Source organism: Pteropus medius, unplaced genomic scaffold (genome assembly GCF_902729225.1).
Source record: "Pteropus medius unplaced genomic scaffold, Ma_sr-lr_union100, whole genome shotgun sequence".
NCBI classification, from domain to species: domain Eukaryota; kingdom Metazoa; phylum Chordata; class Mammalia; order Chiroptera; family Pteropodidae; genus Pteropus; species Pteropus medius.
In genome coordinates this window covers 16,168,905-16,189,587 of record NW_024349802.1, presented here as the reverse complement: position 1 = coordinate 16,189,587, position 20,683 = coordinate 16,168,905, and the positions used below count along the sequence as shown (strand labels likewise).

General features: G+C 43.3%; 1 protein-coding gene across 2 annotated transcripts in view; it reads left to right on the top strand.

Moving 5' to 3' along the window:
- JAKMIP2 (janus kinase and microtubule interacting protein 2) overlaps positions 1-20,683 on the top strand; it is a 140,106-nt gene that overhangs the window by 70,190 nt on the left and 49,233 nt on the right. For both annotated transcript variants that reach the window (XM_039836473.1, XM_039836474.1), the window contains exons 2-3: positions 4,550-4,826; positions 15,411-15,908. In XM_039836473.1, the coding sequence (XP_039692407.1) occupies positions 4,698-4,826; positions 15,411-15,908 (627 nt within the window). In that variant the 5' untranslated portion in view covers positions 4,550-4,697. The remainder of the gene's footprint in view (positions 1-4,549; positions 4,827-15,410; positions 15,909-20,683) is intronic.

The following is a 20,683-nucleotide window of genomic DNA, read 5'->3' as shown; positions in this document are numbered from 1 at the left end:
CCTGATTAAGGACAGGGTAGGATAGGAAGGATAAGCTAAAATTCGTACCACTGGTACCTCACAATGTTGCCTGGGGCTACCACTGCCTGCCTGTGTAGCTAAGTCTTGGAAACCTAGGACTCACTTAACATTGCTTCAAGTTTTTTTTGTTTTGTTTTGTTTTTAATCTTGTAAGGTCCCCCAGGATTGGCCCTTAGTTGAACAAGGCTTTTATCCCTCCTCCAAATCACCTGCTATGTCAGACATTACTAGTGAGTGACAAGGGCTCTTAGGGTGGTCCAGAAAGGTATATCTGCATGCAGTATACCTTTAAGCACTCCTTTATGCTCTCAAGCATGCTTCTTAAAGGGGTAGTATCCATCTTCAAGGCTGGCCGCTTCTCAAGCCACTTAAGCAAAGGCAACACAAGTGTCCATCAACTTATGAATGGATAAATAAAATGCAGTTTTAGCCATACGATGGACTATTATTCAGTAATAAAAAGAAATATCAATGCATGATGTAATATGGATTAACCTTGAAAATATTTTGCTGAAATAGAAGAAGCCAGTAACACACATACAAAAAACATATTGTATGATTCCATTTAATACAAAATATCCAGAGTTGGCCAATATATAGAGACAAAAAATAGATTAGTGATTGCCTAGGGCTGGGAGAATTTGGTGGGGAATAGAAAATGACAGCTAACAAAGATGGAGCTTTCTTTTTGAGGTGATGAATCATAAAGTTCTAAAACTGTGAATATTGCTAAAAACCACTGAATTATACACTTTGAAAGTGTAAATTTTATATGTGAATTGTATCTCAACAAAGCTGTCCAGAAAGAAAAAAAAAAAGGCAGCAGAAGGTGACAGAAGCATTGTAGTGAAGTTATATATGAGAATCCTAAGATCGCCAGGCACCCATGACAACTGGAAAAGAAGTTCCCCTCCATCAGAGGGGCGGATAGGACCATGCTTACAAAGGGCTGTTCACGGTGAAGTATCCAGAAATTGCTTGTACCGGTAACTTTTTGTGAGGCTTTTTCTCTACTGAACACATTGCTAATTTTTTAATTATTTTCTTTTCCTCAGCCCTTATGGGACTAAGTTCACAATAATGCCCAGACTAAAAAATATATGAAGTCAAGCACAAAAAAATATTCTTCTGGAAAGGATTATAAATTAAAATGTAAAATACGACTGTTGCTTTGCACATTTTTGCTACAAGCAATATCAGAGAGCTTGTACTAATTACTTAACAGTGAGAGAAGTATACTGTTCAAACTAGTAACAATGTTTAAAAGTGGGACAAAGTTCCATCCAAGTCTCCATGTGTCAGAGTTGCCACCTCCGTTTTTATCCTTATGGCCGTAGCCCGGTTCAGGGCTGCATTACTTCTCGCCTGGACCTTTGAAGTAGCCTGATTTCCTGCCTCCAGTCTCTCCTCCCCAGTAACTCATCTTCCATCTCACTGCCTGTTACTTTTCTAAAATGCAAGTCTGAGGCATCGCAGCCCAGGGAATAACAGCCTGGGTCCCAGCATCCAGCTGCTTGGATTTGAATCTGGGCCTGCCTGTCAACTCAGTCACCTTAGGCAAGTTACTTAATCTTTCCGTGAATCGTTTTCTCCCTATTTTTAGTGAGGATTAAATGAGAGCAGTATGTCAAGTGCTTAGTCCAGTGATGGGTTCACAGTAGTCAATCACTGTACGTTTTTATTATTACACTTATATTCAAATGCTATGATGTTTTTTCATTGCTATATAATGAAATCTAATCATCATCAATGAAATCTAATCATCAGTCATGCAGGAGGCTATGAAATTTAACCTCATGCTGTTCACAGCCTTCTCTAAATGCATCAGGCAAATTTGTGATTCAAAAGTTTTTCTCAAGCTCTTTTCTCTGCCATATCTCCAAATAGAAAAGCCCATTCTTCCTTCTGGATGACTATAAGGCTGTGAAACAACTGTGACACTCTTTTCTGTGTGGGGTTTGAGAGAAGTTGACCAAAGCGAGTCAAATGATGAGTAAAACAAACCAGACTTCCTGGTGGACTAGATAAGAGAAATGAGGCATAAAAGAAGAAGGGTTGACTTCTACTCTCAAATCCGGAACAGCGGTGCATGTGAAGGTGTCATTTATTGATATGGGAAAAGATGGCGGCGGGGATAAGGTTTCGAGGGACTAGTAGTAAAGACATATGCATTAGTTAGGTTAGGTTTGAAATGCCAATCAGATATCCAAGTCGATTTGGTAAGCAGTGGAATATATGAGTCTGGGGTTTGGGAAATGGTCAGGGCAATGAATATAAAACTGTGAGTCATAACCCTATAGGTGAGGCCAGTGGAGGTAACTTTGGGGATGCTCTGGGGACCAGAAACATCTAGAGATCCACTGGAGGAAGGGAAACTGTTAAACAGATGTGTGTAAGTTTCCTCATGCAGTACCTGCTTGAAGTTAAGCACGGTCTTATTTATCTTTGTGCCTAATGTGTTTGTTATACAAATTTTCAGTAATGCTTGTTGAATTCGTTTGAATTCTCAAAGCAAAGAATGGTTCCTCTTAGAAGTCTCCCAGCATACACTAATGATTTGGCAACATCTGCAAAACACGCATGAAGAACAAGTCCAGCATCTAGCTTAGGGTGGAATATTGGTGGACAGATTCATGACTGCCGGAGTCAGGCAGATACCACTATCCCCTCACCTTTCCCTGTCCCCTTTCCCTAGGGACAGTCTCCCAAAGGCATAGCCCCAGTGCTCCTGGGAGGAATGGCAGAAAGCCCAGGATCTTAGCATGGTCCTCAAGGCCGAATACCAGGGGTTCAAGAGAGCAGCAGCTGCTGGAGCATACGGGCGGTCAGTAGGAATTCCCATTAGTCCTGGACTGAAGCACATCCACGTACACGATGCCCAGTTGTCGGAAAGGTCACGTCGGAGACCTTCTCTAGTATCTTGTCATGTTTTTCCCTTTGACTTTACCAGTTTAGTATTCAGATTTTTCTAATCTCCTTGCTCCTGCGAAGCATTTAAGAATTTGTAAATCAAAACACATCGCTCTTTTTCTCTCACCTCTTGCTGCTTCTGTTCTGATTCGGCCTTCGTCATCCTCCACCTGCGCTAGGTCGGCCGCCCCGTCTCCCTGCCTCCGTTCTCGTGCCACTCTGCCACAGCATAACCACAGCATAACCACACCCATAAGCCCTGCTCTGTTTGTCCTTTCGCCTGCCAAGAACTTCAACAGCTTCCCCGTCGCTTTTGGAAAAAAATGATTCTGTACTTCATGTTGGCATTCCAGGCCTCCCCATCACCTATCATTCCTGCCAACCTTTCAGCCCTATTGCCCAGCAACCATGTCCTGGGTTGTAATTAATCAGGATCCCATTTTCCCCGCAAAACAGTTACTGTTCTTTCTCTTTATTGTATCTCAGCACCTGCCATTTCTTTCACCGAGGATGCTTCACCTATTTCTCCTACTCACTTCTCAAGTTCTAGGCCAATGCCGCCCTCTTCAAGGAGCTTTTTTTCCCTCACCCATCAGAAGAAGTCTTATCTATACTTCTGAAACAACTGGTTTATTTTATTAAGGCAGTTATTAAATAAATGATTATGATGAAGATAGACAGGTAGATGATAGATAGATAATAGAGATAGAAGTTTTAATTTTTTTTTGCATTGGAACTCTAGCTTATTTTCAATTTCAACATACTGTACCTAGTATAGCACGTAGAAAGAACTCTAACGGTAATGACTAAATAAATAAGTGACCCAATTAACGCAGTATAATTAATCCCCACTTCTCACAGTTTATCCACTGTATAATTCTAGGTCTTCATATATCAGATTTTGTTAAAGTTAGGGTTCTTTAGAGGGTGACCATGAGGTATTCACATGGGTGACTTTCTTTCACAAATACTAATTAAGTACCTGGTGTGTCCCAGGCCTTATGATGGCTTCTGAGAAGCAGGTTGTAAATAAGAGCAACACATTCCTGCCTTCTCCAAGTTTACATTTCCATGGAGGTGACCACAATTAAGCAGTAAGGGCGGGTAAGAACTTGGGGGTGGTCCCAGAAGGAACTGATGTGGAAGCCGAGATCTGAAGGACTTGTAGAAGTTAGCCATACTACTCTGGGTGTGTGGTAAGGTGTGAGGATGAGGATACAGAGAGGAGCACATGAGGAGGCTGGGCAGAGAAAAATGAATGGAGTAGGAAAAGCCTTTATGGGAAGAGAGAAGGAATCAGAAAATTAAAAGGCATTCCTTATGGCTAGAGTGCAAGCGAGCGAGACGGAGGAGGGAAGGCTAGGGGAATGGGCAGGTTAGGCACGAAGAGCACCGACGGTGTGAGAGGGCCCGTCCACTTTTCACATTTTCCAGCGATCTTTCCAAAGGGCTGGTCTGATCATGTCAGTACTTGGCTTAAAATTTTTCCAAGACCATGACATCTACTGGAGAGGGGACCTCTCAGGAGGAGGCTCTTACAGGCAGCTCAGCCTGAGAGCGACTGGCATTAGCCAAGGTCTTTGCCACAGCAATCACGACTGTCTCTGCCTCTTCTTAGGGCTTCCAGGGCAGCGGCTAAGGAGACCTTACCAAGGAACACCACGCACTAGATGCTGAAACATCGCCCTCCGGGATAAGAAGCAGTAACATGGCAGCACCTGTTTGAAAGGAATTAAAAACCAATAGACTCCATTCAGAAAAGAACAATGTCCAAGAAAGGGCGAAATAAGGGCGAGAAGCCCGAGGCGCTCATTGTCGCCCTTCAAGCTGCCAATGAAGACCTCAGGACCAAGCTCACAGACATCCAGATAGAGCTGCATCAAGAGAAGTCCAAGGTGAGTGAGGGTCCCGGAGGTCACAGCCTGGAGAATGGCTCTGGCTCAGCTCTGGCGGCTGGCCCTCCTGTGTTCTCTTCTCTGCCAGTTGCCAGAGGGGGAACAGCCCCTGTAGTACGGAGATTCTCTTGTTTGTGGCTAGAGGCAGTTGAGAACGTGAGAATAACATGCTCTTGAGGCTGATCTCCGCTTCCTCAGGAGGCCTGGTTCAAGAACCAAATATAAAAATTGAGGCAAGGACCCCTTACCACTCCTACATCCCGATGACACTTAATAGTTGTGTGACTTTGGGCAAGTCATTCTCCCTGTGGCATCTACAGCAGTCTTTCTAAACTGTATCACATCATGTCACTCCACTGCTCAGAACCCATCAGTGGCTTCTCACTTGTCTTGGGGTCAAGGGTTTTCCCTGCCGCGGCAGGATATTTCCTCCAGCTCGCTCTCTGCTCCAGCTTCTCTGCTAGACCAAGAGAGATGCCTACCACGTTGAGGGCCTTCACTCCTGTTCTTACCCCTCACCTTTCAGGTGTCAGCTGTGGCACTGTTCATCTGACCACAGTCTCTACACAGCACCTCCTGTGCCCAGGTCCTCCCTGTAGCCTGAGTATTCTTGATTTATTTCATAGAAAATTATATATTTATTTTATTTACTTATATAGTGCTTATCTCTCCCCATTCAGATGTAACGTCTATGAAAGCAGAGACTTCCCTTAAACTTTTATATCTCAAGAGCCCAAATATAAGTCCAGAACTGAAAAGCTCAACATATGTTTGTTAAATGAGTCAAGGAACGAATGAAAGATGATTCATTCCCTCTACCTCGGTTACTTCATCAGTGACACACTACTGTCTGGTAGAACTGTGATGAGGTTTAAATTATTCAAGTACATAACTTAGAGATGAGGATTAAATGAACAAATTCATGTCAAGGCTCAGAGCTGCCTGGCATGTGAGAAACTCAAAAAACTGTTAGTAGTAACATCCTTTCTAATATGCTCTACACTTAAATCAGGTGTAGCTAGACTTAGGAAAGCCTCTTTACTTCTCTGAACCTTATCTCTTAAATGGATTTCCCAATGCATATCTCTCCAGAATGGTGCAGATATCAAATAGGGTCATGGGTAGGTTTGAAACATCCAAGATGCAAAAGACATTTTTGCTTCCTGAAAACTGGAAGCAACCGTATCAGCACAAAGTTGCCTTATCTAGATAATTCTTTGTATATAGTAAGAATATGTTCTTGATCAAATTAGACATCACAAACCAACAATAGAATATCCATATTCTATTTTATCTATATTTTCCTCCTTGACTGCTAATAAACTTTAGTTATTTTCCTTCAAATCTATTTCTCCTGGTTTTAGCGGTAATAAAGCTTAGATCTGCCAAAGCTCCTTGCTTCTTGTCTCAGCTAAACCTTAACCTTGGATAAATACATTCCAATGTAAAGTTTGTGAAGGAAATTTTAAGTTTTCATGAAGCAGAAAGGAACATGATGTTGTTTTAAAAACAAAACAAAACCACATTTGTTTGAGAGTCAGAAGACCAAAGCATTTTCTTTCTTTCTCCTTGGGGACAAATTTAAGTGTCTCAGTGTCTCGATCTGTAATTCAGATGACTGAATGTGTTTCTCCATGTCTGTGTCTCTCAAGCATCACTGTGCATTAGAATAACCTGAGGGAACTTATTAAAAATTGAGATCCTTGGTCCCACAATCTAAGGCTTCTGATAAAATAACATGACGACAGGCATTTCTAACAGACAGTTCAGGGGATCCCCCGGCAGGTGGTTCTCCGCCTCCATGTTGACAAACACTCCGCTCTAAGATTCCTTTCCAGGTCCAACAGCCAATGAACACTTCATTGGTTTTAACTTTCCTTGGGGCAACATAACATTTCCAGAGAGGCAGACTTGTTTAATTGTAGTAACAACAAGATGACAAACTGCATTCATAGGAGAAAGCCTGGTGCTCTGGAGACTGGTAACCATAGACCGGCACTGATTTGCAGAGAACAAACTCATGAGATTTCAAAGAGGCAGAGGCCCCGAGGACCCCACCGCTGCCAATTTTCCACACATTCAGGTCTTTTATAATGAGTGACTTGAGTCTGGCCAGGGCTGCCTGTTTATCCAGCCCGGCACTGGTTTCTGAGACAGAAAGGTCAGTGTAATCGCCCCTTCCTCTGACAAGAGACTGGAAGCCAGCCTCTGGAATAAAAGCACTCCCTTGATCCTCCCCTCCACAGGCTGCCTCCCTGTCTCCCTCTCCTTGGCAGTTAATTACAGTCCTAGCACAGGGACCAAAGCAAAGCCTCACCGCCTGTCAGCAGCCTTCTCCGAAGAACAAAGGGAATTTAGCGGGCAAACAAGTCATAAAGCAGTTTTATTAAATATGATTGTGTTTCCTAGGACCCAGGCTTTAAGAGAATATGGGCAATGCCAAGATATGAATTCATACTCTTAGTTTAGTTCCAAGACAATGTAGCTACTGGGGAGTAGACTAGTTAGAGGGTGGAAACCTTTGGGGCAATGGGGCATTACTTCTTTTCCCAGAAAGACAAATCATTCCATTGATATTTACAGATCACACTGTGTAGAGAGCAGAGTCATAAATGCTTTGGGCCGATAATAGAAATAGCTACACTTTATTAAATGTTTCCTATCTGTCACACACTGTAATAAGCACATTTCCTCCTGACATAATCCCAGCTCTTTCTCTCAGCACCTGAGTGACCCTGTGCAGGTTATGAAATCTCCCTGTGTTTTCCTCTCCTGATCTGTCAAGTGGCATGATAGTCATGTCCACTTCATAAGGGTGCATGTGTGGATGTTCGTTTCTGAGCAGTTAGTTTGTGTCAAGCATGTTAGGTGTTTTAATTCATTATCTCATTTCCAACTCACTGCTACCCTCTGAGGTAGGCACTATTCTTCCCATTTTATAGATGAGGAAACTGAGGCTCAATGAGGTGAAGTAATTCACTCGGAGCCACATGCTAGTAGCTGACAGAGCTGGTTCTTCAACTCTCCTTCCCTCTTCACCACAGTCTTGGCCCTTATTTTTTGATATGTGTTCCTCCCAGTTGTATTGACATATAACATCATATAAATGTAAAGTGTACAACATGATGACTTGATACATTGCAAAGCGATGACCACAAGAAGTTTCATTAACAGTCATCACCTCACAGTTAATTTTTTTTCTCGTCTTGAGAACTTTTAAGGTCTATGATCTTTTGCAACTTTCAAATACATAATACCATGTTATTAACTATAGTCACCACGTGGTCCGTCACATCCCCGGACTTATTTATCATAACTGGAAGTTTGTACTTTTTGATGACCTTCACCCATTTCTCCCACCCCCTACCTTCCACCTCTGGAACCACAAATCTGATCTCTGTTTCTATGAGCTTGTTTTTTTAGATTCCACATGTAAATGAGATTCTATAGTATTTGTCTTTCTCTATCTGCCTTATTTTACTCAGCATGATGCCCTCAAGAGTCATCCATGTTGTTGCAAATGGCAGAATTTCCTTCCTTTTTATGGCTGAATAATATTCTGTTGCATGGATATATTACATTTTCTTTATCCGTTAGTCCATCAGAGGACACTTAGGTTGTTTCCATGTCTCGCAAAGCCTGTGCTCTTAAAAAATGTGAAGGACTGGAAAAACCTGCAGACTTTAGGCAGAGGATGGGAAAATGTTAGAACTTTCTTATCCATTCTCGTGTAAGTTTAGAGTGGAGATACCATCATGGGGTGCTTAGGAACATGCCCATATCCTCTCCGCCCCCCACCATGGCTTCTGCATTTCCAGCACAGGAAAGTGAAGCAAAATTGTTAGACACAGTCACTTCTCGTGAGTAGAAATTATCTAAAAGATTTGCCAAGCACTCATAGGAATAAGCATATAGAGAAGTAGGTCACTTTCACTGCACTCCAGCCATAAGGGCTGAGGGGACAGAACTGCGGATGCCCCGTGTTGGGATGAAGAGCACAAAGTTGGGTCTTTGTGCTGGATGACCATGTTTTTTCTGGGCCTGCGTCTTCACATTTAGAACATGAGTGGAGTGGGCGAGATAGAAGGGGCAAGGTCCTTCCAAAACAGTAGGGCTTAGTCAGGAAAGGCAGCTGCCTGCTCCAGCTCTTCCTACGTTGAGATAGTTTGCAGGACCTTTCCGTGGTCCCACCTCCCTGAGCGCCTAGTCTGGTAGCACTGTCCCCCTCCTTCCATTTACTCTTCCACATCACCCTGTCAGAGTTTTGTCATAGGCCTCTGTACTCTCTGAAGTTATTTTATTTGCTTGTTTATTGCCTACTACCCCACCCCAATAAATGTGAGCTTCTGTGGGTAAGAGACCGTGTCTGATTAAAGTACCCCCTAAGTTGGGTATCTCCCATGCTTAGAATGCTGCCTCACATACAAGAGATGCTCAGTTCTTCATGATGAATCTTCATGATGCCTTTAAAAATTTTTCCCAACAACACCACAGCGTAAGTAATGGTATAGCATTTATGTGGGAACCCCCTAGGCTCTGGGGGAGAAAGGATTTCCCTCCAGGTCCGTCTATTTCTTGGACCAGCACTCTGAGCCATTAAGCTATGGTGTCTTCCTCTGATTGTCTCTTCTGTGGACACTGTGAGGCTATGATCCGCTGCTCAAGGTGTGTGAGCACACCGAGGATTGCTGTGAGACGTGAAGTCCACCCGCTCACTTCCCCAGGGCTTCCTCCTGTCCCTCAGAGACAGCCTGCAGCAAAGTGACAGAGGAGATGAAGGCACAGGAGCAGAGAGCGGGGCTCCAAGGGTCGAGGCAGCGGGCAGTGAGCCTGGAGTGCAGGGTCTGGAGGAGTCAGCTCCAGAGAGGAGTTTTCCACCATTGGAACACCCCTTCCGACTACAAAGCATTTTCACAGTCCTCTTAAGTGCGCCTGGGACAAAGGCAGGATGCGATTTCACTGAGGGAGAAAATGAGTTCAAACCCTTTAACTCATTTGCTCCCAGTTGACACAGCAAGTAGAGGAGCCGGAAGAGGAATCTCATCTTCTCTAAGGCGCGATCTAGGTAATGCTGAAAATCTTAATGTGTTGTCTCTAGGGCACGCTCAGAAAATCAGCCAACTTTCTCTGTCCTCAGGTGACTCCTTCAGAGCCTCCAGGTTCAGGGCCCAAATTTAGGGTACAGTATTTCTTGCTTTCTGTACCTTTAATTTGGTTTTCAGGAAGCATAAGTGGCTAACATCAAGAAATGAAAAAGTACAAATCCTTTGTACTTTGCCAGGTTGTATGAAATGCCCTTTATAAGTAACCTTTTTACAGTGGCAGCTGTTCCCTCCTTCACATCTTCTGTCTGAGTATTACTTAATGCCCATGAGAATCCCTGCCAGCCTACTGTGAGTTTCGACCTCCAGCAACACCCAAAGCAGATTATCCAAACCAAAGCTTTTGTAAGATTGTCTTGCCTTGATAACCTCTCAGCCCTCCTTACCTTTGACTGGGCTGTCCAGTTCTTCATCCTGGATTTCTAAGGCCACATTAAAGCTCAGATCACCTAATCTTGGCAGAATTTACACTGGCATTTTGTAAAGGCCAGACTAGAATCAGGGTAGAAGAGCAAAATACCGTATGAGGCCTGTGTGAGGTCGTCGTGAATTTCTTTCCTTCTGTCGTAGCCTAAGCTTTCCCCACTGGGATTTTTCTAACGATTATTTATTTATTTATTTATCTATCTATCTATCTATCTATCTATCTATCTATCTATCTATCTATCTATCCATCCATCCATCCAGAAAGCCTCTCAGGTAGAAGGGATTTGGGGGCTATATCATTCAAATCCCTGTTCGTTGCTTACTTACCTCTTTGTCCTGTCCTACTCCACACCCCGCTCCTTCTGTGTGCATATCATCCAAGCATCTTCCAGGTTCAGATTAGATGCCACCCATGTCAGGGAACTCAGTACATCCTGAGGAAACCTAATATTACCCTTAGACACTGATTTCTGTTAGGAAAACAGTTATTACAGTCTTAATAAGGCAATAATAATAATGTTAGTCATCACAATAATATGGGTATGTATATTTATGTTGCTATTCATATAGCCTTGCATGATATAATATTAAAATATAAAATGATATTTATCAAAATTAATATTGTATTGTCTACAATATATTAATAATTATCAATCTCCCATGTGGTCCAAACTTCCTGAAGTACTTTTGATACGTTACCTAAGTGAGGCCTCACAATGCCTGTGAGGTAGCACCAACCCCAGTTTATGGACGAGAACGCGGAGAAGCGTGGCAGCTTCCCCACGGGGTTGGAGCAAACGTGGACCTGGGCTCTGACCCAGACCTGGTTCCTGGCCCACACTGGACTTGTTCCTCACTTTTCTCATCTGAAATTAAGATGAAACAAATGCTACCTGCATCATGGAGCTGCGGAAGAGGTTTAAAAGTACTGATACGTGTAAATCCTTTATAAAGGTGTTTGACTCGTGTAGTAAGCCCTTAGTAAATGCTGTTATGTGAACCAGCTGAAATTTCTCTCCATGAAACATTTCCACTAATCGAAATTGATTCTTTTTTCTACTAAATAATTTTTTCCCACTTCAAAGCATTATCATCTTCATATTTTTTCATTATTACTCAGGAATAAGTCTTCATCTTTTTGTATACTCATTCTCACAATTTACATTAAGGTATTAGATCTCTTTCCTTAGCCGTAAATAATTTTCCAAAAATGATTTTACTACAAAATTTTTTATTGGCTTTTTTCTCCAAATGTCAGCTACATTTTTTTCTATCTCCTTTATAGTGCAGCATTTATCCTATGCTTTAAAAAGCAGTCATACCTAGAAATCCTACAAAAGCACTAGTTTCCATGACAACCAGAAATAATTGAACATAATAGATGCCAAATATAATTCAGTGCCTTTGTGTTTTGTTTGGGTTCTATGGATTCATTTAAATGATGGACTGGAAAGCCAGTTTTTGTTTGTATTTGTTTTTGTCTTCAGGCTAGAATATATTTTTCATGTACCTGTATTTTCACTTTTTTTTCATTTGTCTCTACAGTCTATGCATGAAAGATTAGAGTTTATAATTTGAGAGAAGTGATAGGATCACAAAGTAATATAAGCTAATGTACCTTCAGAGAATTTGACATAAATTATTTTAGATTATCTCTTCTTATTCCCAGTAATGATACCTTACATTTTATAGTACTTTACAGTTTAAGATATTTTCCCCTGCATTAATTAATTTAAATACAACTCCTTTGTAGGTATTTTTAAGTATAATTTTATCCTCAGAAGGATATCTTATTCTCAGTGAAATCAAAATACAAAATTCCTTACCCTTCTCCATTTTAACTACAATTTCTCATTATTCTAGGAAGAATTGCTAAAATATCCCTTAGTAAGTTGTTACCAGACAGCCCTGTGGTCATGATGCTGTTTCAAATGCTCAATGTAAATACATCCTGCTGAAATGGAATTTGACTAATTTTCTGTTACTTGAGCTAACGCCTTTTTTTCAGGGTCCTAAATGGAAGATAAATTATCAGTTAATAAATCGGTGAAAAATAAGGCTCCCCCTTTACAAAAAGATTTCTTTTCCATCTAGAAGAGGAATCAGCAAACTGATCCTGTAAAGGGCAAATTAGTAAATATCATAGGTTTTATGGGACAGTCTCACTAAGACTACTCAACTGTCTTGTACCCTGAATGCAGCCATAGGCAATATGTAATGAACAGGCATGGCTGTGTTCCAATGAAACTTTGTTCACAAAAACGGGGTGGAAAGATTTGGCTCATAGACTATAGTTTGCCTGCCCATGGACTAAAAGATACCCACTTCTGTTATTGTGGAAAATTGGAGGGTAAGATTTAGGCCGTCTGAGAGAAGAACTGAGAGAAACATCAAGCAGAGGACAAGTAAGCATTCTTATATGTTAGGGGTGTCTTTGTTTTATTTTTATTTTATACAAGGAAGGGATGGGTGAGGGGCTGCCCTGCATAACCTTAATAAGCCTGTGTTCTCTAAAGTGAGTGACAGCACATACCATTCTTGCCTCTGATTGCGGGGCTAAGTCAGTGAAACATATCGGCACATGTTCTATATTTCTGCACACACCCTTGGGCTCCTTATTATGTATTGTGCTGGCAACTGTTGGGTAGACAAAGATGATCGAGGCTCATTGACAGCCTTCTAGGCATTTCCTATCTGGGTGGGAGTAAGAGAGGAAGTAATGAGGACAGACAAGTGTACAAGAAAACAGCATAAAGAAAAATGTGGACAGGACCAGTAAGGAGGTGTTAGCAAAGTACACTGAGAAGACAAAGGCAGGGGAGATGAGCCTTGCCCTGGGGTGTAAGAGGACCAGAGAAGGTTACATCTTGCTGGGCCATGAGGAATGAATGAGAGGGTCTCAAAAGGAGTTGAGGAAAGGCAGGTCAGGAAGAGGAAACTGTAGGCACATAGGTACAGAAATGCAGGGCATGTGCAAAAAGTAGCATAATCCCTGCACCCAGAGAGGAAGAGTAAGGAGTAGATGTGGCATCTGGAAGTCCAATCAAATCGTCTGAAAACCTGGAAGGCAAAGTTAAAGTGTTAGGATTTTATTCTACATCATAAAGGAGCCCTGGGTGACTTTTGAGCAGGCCCATAAATCAGATCAGAACTAGGCTTTACACAGACAGTATCACCACCTGTGTGGGGAAGGCTAGGTTCATTAAATAAACCTCCATGACCTCTAGAGAGAAATGTAGTACAAACCACGATGCGAGCCATGTGTGTGATTTAAAAATTTGTTGTAACCACAATTTTAAAAGTGAAAAGAAACAATTAGTTTTAATAATATACTTTATTTAACCTAATTTGCCCCAAATATTTTATAATTTCTATATGTAATCAATATAAAAAAATTATTAATGATATATTTTACATTCTTCACTTCACACTAAGTCTTTGAAATCTAGTATATATTTTATGCTTAAAACAAGTGTCAGTTCAGGCTTATGACATTCCAGGCACTCAGTGTGACTAGTGGCCACCGTACTGGACAGCACAGCTCTAAAGCATATGAGATAAGAGGAAGACGGTTGTCGAGGATGCCTGGCTGCTTATTTTGCCAAGTCTCCTTGTGCTCCGAGTCCTTTTAGAAGGATCAACATGGGAATAATGGCCATGCCTTTAAAATAAAATATTCATAAAATGTCATGTGGGCGTAGAAAGTTCTATTCCAACTAAAGGTATGTAAACTATAAAGGTAAGTAAAATTTCAGACATTTTTCCTTTCATTATAATAGTTCCAATAAGGAGTTTAAATCTTAACATTTTTCGGCTGGAAGGGCTCTTAACAATTGTTTTATGAAAGCTTCTGATTTTACAAATGACAGAGACTTGATAGCTTGATATTACTGAGTGAGATACTACTCCTGGAGCTACCCAATTCTTCCCTTTTTCCAGGTTACTGTGTGTGTGTGTGTGTGTGTGTGTGTGTGCGCGCGCGCACATGACAGAGACAGAGAGGAACAAAGACAAGCAGCAGAGAAGAGGTAGGGGAAGAAGACAGTAGAACATGAACCATGAGGCTTTTTCAAGCTACAAATGCCAGGTCTGCTGAATCAGAGACAGACTCACAGGCAGGTTAAGGATGTGCCATTGCTGATCCATAAGGAGACCATTGTAACAAAATGTGGGTTTTTTTTTTTAACCAGAATACCTGAATGGTGGTAAAGTTAGAAGGAATACTTTGCTAAACTACATGGTGTCAGCTTAGTGGGGAGCAAGAGAAGGAGATAAGAGTAGGGAGAGAGCAGGGTGCAAAGAGGCATCCATGGAGCATGCAGAAATAACAAGAGCTGCTAAACTTCTTTAACAGAGAGGACCCAGTGGGCTGCAGGGTTTGGGGGCTGGCGTGGGTGTATGTATAAAGTTTGGGATGAAGCCAAGTTGCCATAGTAAGAAACGGAGGTGAAGGGTATATCAATTGTCTTCACTCTTCACCTTCCCCTTAGCAGCAGCATCTTCTCTTCTAAAAGAAAAGAAAAAAATTGGGAAATATTTTATAATATTACTTTAGGCACAATTTACTAGTCTGATTATGATATTGAACTATGAACTATCTTGAGACACCCACATTTATCAGTTTGGACCTAGCTAGAGGTGTTTAGTTTACAAACTAAACTAAACACCTGTACACCAATCACTTGGGAATTTATCAAAATGCACATCCTGATTCATAAGTCTGGGATGGAGCCCCGGATTCTGCATTTTCGACAAGCTTCTGTATGATGCGTGTGTTGCTTATCTGCAGCCCACACATCGAATAGTAAGGCTCCAGCACATCAAATATTTGTCTGAACAAAGTAACTTAGGCATCCTTAGGGATTTCCTCCTTTTACACACGGTATTCCCAGCTTTAAAGCCTGTGGTTCCCTTTCCTCCAAGCACACAGTGGCCTGGAACTTGAAAAGAGATGAGGAATTAAGAGATCACAGGGGCCTGAGCTGCAAATCCTGCCTGGGAGCACACCTTTCCTTTGAGGCTCATCTCTCTTATCCTTTTGCCTTTCTGCCTTTAGGTATCTAAGCTTGAAAGAGAGAAGACTCAAGAAGCAAAGAGGATTCGTGAGCTGGAGCAGCGCAAGCACACGGTCCTGGTGACAGAACTGAAAGCCAAGCTCCACGAGGAGAAGATGAAGGAGCTGCAGGCTGTGAGGGAGAATCTCATCAAGCAGCACGAGCAAGAAATGTCAAGGACAGTGAAGGTGCGGGATGGGGAGATCCAGAGGCTCAAATCGGCTCTGTGTGCCCTCCGGGATGGCAGCAGTGACAAAGTAAGGACAGCGCTCACCATTGAGGCCCGGGAGGAGGCTCGAAAACTGTTTGATGCGGAGCGCCTTAAGCTCTTACAGGAAATTGCGGACCTGAAAACTGCCAAGAAGCAGGTGGACGAGGCTTTAAGCAATATGATCCAAGCGGATAAAATCAAGGCCGGGGACCTGAGGAGTGAGCATCAGTCCCACCAGGAAGCCATCTCGAAGATCAAGTGGGAGTCAGAGCGAGATATTCGGAGGCTGGTTAGTAACCGGGTGCAGTGACCCAGTGCAGAGCCTTTCTCTTTCCAGGTTTCGGAGCACCAAGGGTTTGCTTTTTTAGGTATTTCTCATGAGTGGATTATAAACAGTGCCCACCTTTTGTCTAGTGTTCTATCCAAAATATAAGGTAGGTCAATAACCAGGTAGATAGGTAAATAGAGAGACGGATGACATGCCCCTGCCAAAATTAGAGTCATAAAATGTAAAAGATTTTGCATCCCCTTTCTCAAAAAAAAAATGGATTCATCCAGCCCTGTGCATATGAAGAGTATCTATTGAATGACTCCTGTTTTCCTGGATACTGTTGTAGCCGCCAGCCCCCGAAAGACACACGGACCACCAGAAATCAGTGAGTTATAGGAAACGTGCTCTTTATTCAGCCAGCTGGGTCTGCCAGGGGTACGCGGACCCCAAATTAAGCAGCCCCAAAATGTAGAGGTACAGGGTTTTTAAGCCCTAAATCTCATTCCTCATTCTGTCTTAAACACAAAGGTCTATTTTTCTCTTATTCACTACGTGTCAACCCACAGGTTGGTTGTGCAAGCGGGGGTACAGAAGCAGAAAGCTTATTGTTAGACTGTTATGTTCCCATAGGTGATAGCCTATGTTCCCATGGGCGATAGCCTGTGTTCCCATGGGCGATAGCCTATGTTCCCATGGGCAATAGCCTATGTTCCCATGGACGATAGCCAAGCAGTAATTTTCCAGCCAGCACATTCCCCACTGGCCTTAGCAGAAAATCAAATCCTTGATTCTTCATGTGGAATTTGCTCATAGCCTCTATTTTGTAATACTAAAAGTTTAATAGAATTAATTCTCTTCCTTATATATGCAAACAAGATATCGAGGAAACATGGGCCAAAAGTTAACAAGAAGAGGAGGAGGATTAAAGGTCTAGCTATAGCACATAGAAGGGTTGTTAGCCATGGGGACCAATTGAACATCCTATGAAACCAGTTATCTGATTCTAGTCTTTGTTTTTCCCTGGCATCTAAATTTCTCTCTACTAGTCTTAAGCTCTCTCTAGTTACTCCAGAGTTATTAGTGTAGAAGCAACAGGTTACACCTAGAGCCATACATAACCCATCTTGTTCTAAGAATAATAAATCTAAACCTCTATTTTTTGGAGGACTACTTCTGCTAGTGAATCGACTTGAAGTTCTAGCCTGCTGAGCTCAGTTAAGTTTAAGGGAGTTTTTACCCTGACATAGTAAGGGGGGTTTTGGGTTTAGGCACAACCAGCAATCTTGTCCTATGTCTGGGGTGGTCTTATTTAAGACCTCGTGTATTGTCGTTAGCAAAGTTATTAATGCTCCTTCTGATTTTGGTTGTGGCTGGTCGAATGTCTGGGCTAAAGAGATAAAAAGGAAGAAACAAAGGTTTATACTTATGTATGCTTAAGTCTTATTTTTAAGAGTCCGTCTTCCTGAGCTGTCAACTCTCATACTGCCTTCACATGGGAGTGATGAATCCATGATGGGATGCCGTCTACTTTAACTGCAGTGGGCGTCATCAGGTAGACAGTGAAGCGTCCTTTCCATTTGGGTTCTAGTCCCTTGGAAGTGAACTTCCGGATCCACACAGAGTCCCCAGGCTGAAACTGATGGGGAAGTCTGTCCTCTGGGGCTGAGTGGGCAGCACGAACCTCAGACCAAATCTCCTTCTGTACACTTTGAAGGGCCTGTAAAGACTTAAGTAAGACAAGGTTATGTAGTTTTGCCTTTTTCTCATCTTCTATTCTAGGTACTAAAGGTGGGGGTTTTCCAAAGAAAATATCAAATGGGGTGAATCCATTAATATATGGCGTACACCCGGCTTGGAGAAGAGCAAAGGGGAGAAGTTCTACCCAGGTCCCACCAGTTTCTAATCCTAACTTGACTAATGTCTTTTTTAGGGTCCGATTCATTCGCTCTACTTGGCCCGAACTTTTGGGGCCGGTAGGCGCAGTGGAGTTTACATTGCAAATTTAGTTAGCTAGCCAATTGCTGTGATACCTTTGCTACGAAGGCTGGCCCATCATCCGACCCTAAAGTTCCAGGGAGACCAAATTGAGGGAGAATTTCTTGTAGTAGTTTCTTAGTAACTACTAAGGCAGTCTCTTTCCTGGTAGGGAAGGCCTCTACCCATCCTGTGGGTCTATAAAAACAAGTAAATATTTGTAGCTTCCCACAGTCGGGGTTATCTCAGTGAAATCTACTTCCCAGTGGTCCCCCCAGATAAGTTTCTCTTTCCCTATGTCTAGGTTCTTCTATCTTCCCCTTCTTTGGATTAACTTGGGCACAAGCCGGGCATCGTGAGGCAATCTCCTCTGCAGTTCTTCTCCCTTCTAACAAGTAAAAGTAGGGGTCTAAAGCTTGGAGCATCTTAGTTCACCCTAGGTGTGTGGTCTGGTGTAGTTGGTGGAGGAGAGTCCTTCCAAGGGCTATGAGAGCCCGATTTTTCCATCTGGGGTTGTTGGTTCCTAGTGGCTCCCTTATCTTGAAAATATATGTTCTCTTCCGCCATGTAGGTCAGAGATGAAGGCAGTTCTGGGTAAGGGATAACAGACAGTAGATGTGGTGGGGGCCCCACTGGCCTTGTGGCCACTGTTCTTGTCTCTGCATTGGCTTGTCGGTTTCTCTCAGCCTCAGGACTATTCTCTTTTTGATGCCCTTTACAAAGAACAATAGCAAGAGTCTTAGGCATCCATATGGCTTCGAGTAAGGCTAAGATCTCCCCCTTGTTCTTGATGTCCTTCCCAGCTGAAGTCAGAAGCCCTCTTTCCTTGTAGATGGCTTCATGTACATGTGTAACGGCAAAGGTGCATCGACTGTCAGTGTATATTGTGACTGCCTTATCCTTTCCCCATCTTAGTGCCTCTGTGAGGGTGATGAGTTCTGCCTTTTGAGCAGAAGTCCTATGGGGAAGAGCCTGTGACCAGATGGTGCTAGTTAGAGTTACGACCACTGCCCCAGCATATACCTCCTTTCCTGCATGAAGCTGCTCCTGTCCGTGAACAGAACTTCATCGGCTTCAGGCAGAGGGGAGTCTTTGAGGTCTGGCCGCGAGGAACACACAGTGTCAGTGAAATCTGTGCAGTCATGAATGGGGGTCTCGGGGTCTGGGTCTGGCAACAGATTGGCTGGGTTGATGACAGTAGCTTTGGATTTTAGCCATACATTTGGGGTCATCCGGTGCCTCCCTGTTGTTGAACACCTTCTGGGCTATCTCAACAAGTTGGGACAGGTTCATCCCTGCAAAACCTTCTAATTTTTGCAATTTACACCAGATATCAGGGGCTGCCTGAGTAGCAAAGGCTATATTTATTGCCTGCTGGTTCTCAGGGGCCTCAGGATCAATGGGGGTGTATACCCGGTATGCCTCGTTCAAGAAACGCTCCAGGGCATTCCTGAGGTCCCTGTATAACTTCAGTTACCTTAGAAAGGTTAGTTGGCTGACAAGCAGCCATCCTAGTTCCCGCAATCAGAATCTGGTGGTACCGATCTAATGCCGTTCTCCCTGCCTGAGAATTGTGTCCCCAGTCTGGGCGGGTGGAGGGAAATTCCTCCTCAGTCTGTTCCCGCTTCCTCAACTCTCCTCCCTCCCGCAGCTATCTTTTGTGTTTCACTCCGAATGCGTCCCCGTTCTTCCTCCGTGAAGGGGGTAATTAAAAGCTGTTGGCAATCATCCCAGGTGAGGCAGTGAGTCTGAAAGACACTTTCTAAGAGTCTTATTAATGCCTGGGGTTTCTCAGAGAAAGGCGGATTCTGTGCCTTCCAGTTGTACAGGTCACTAGTCGAGAAAGGCACGTAAACCATAAAGGGCCTGTCTGTGTGATGCCCCTGGGGTGGTGCTTCTCACAAGGGGAGGATGGCTGGGGTGGTGGTATTGGCTGGTGCCCCACCCGGAACAGGAGCAGAAGGCCCATAGGGGTTACCTGCCTGCGTCTGAGGAGGTGAAGCGGTGCTATTTGGCCTCTGTTGTCCTGGATTATAGGGCGGGAGAAGGTCACTGTCCTCCGGTGGAGATTGGAGGACTGAGGGACTGGGCTGTCTTGGAGATTCAGTTGCTGCATGTTTCGGGGGGCCCACAACTAAGACTCGCGCCCCTAGAGAAAGGGCACACCGGCGGACCCAAGGAAGGGGTGTCTGAACAAGGTTTAACCATTGATTGATGTAGGGAAACTGATTGGGATGTCCCGGGTCTCCCGTGACAATCTTCCAAACAGTCCTCACTAAACTCCTGTCAAAAGAACCCTCCAGAGACTAGTTTACATCAAAAGACAGCCACTCAACTTTACACAATGTTTTTAAGTCTGCCTGGAGAAAACTTTATGCCATAGTCAGCTCCTTCTACAAACCCTTCTTTGAAATGTCGCAGGAGACAACCCAAGGGTGTCTTCTGTGAACTCAGGCTTCTCCCCATTGCTTGCGCAGAAAACACAAAACAGACAGTTGGACAAGAACAATCAGACACTCAGACAAGAACAATTACTGGGGTGTAGGTGGACCCAGAGAAGTTCGCCACCTACAACCTAGACAAGACCAGAGACAATAAACAGAAACCAACAACAGGGCACAGGAGGTGGCATCCTGTGGCCTGGCCATGGTCCGGGAGATATGACTGCGTCCAGTCTCTCCACGGACCCCCACTGACCGGTCAACAGAAACAGGAAGGTACCTTTTATCTAGACACTGAGGCCTCGGAGATTCCAGATTCCCGTTGGGACCAGGAACAAAGAGCATGTCCTAAAGGTTGTGTCCTTGACGATTGTACTG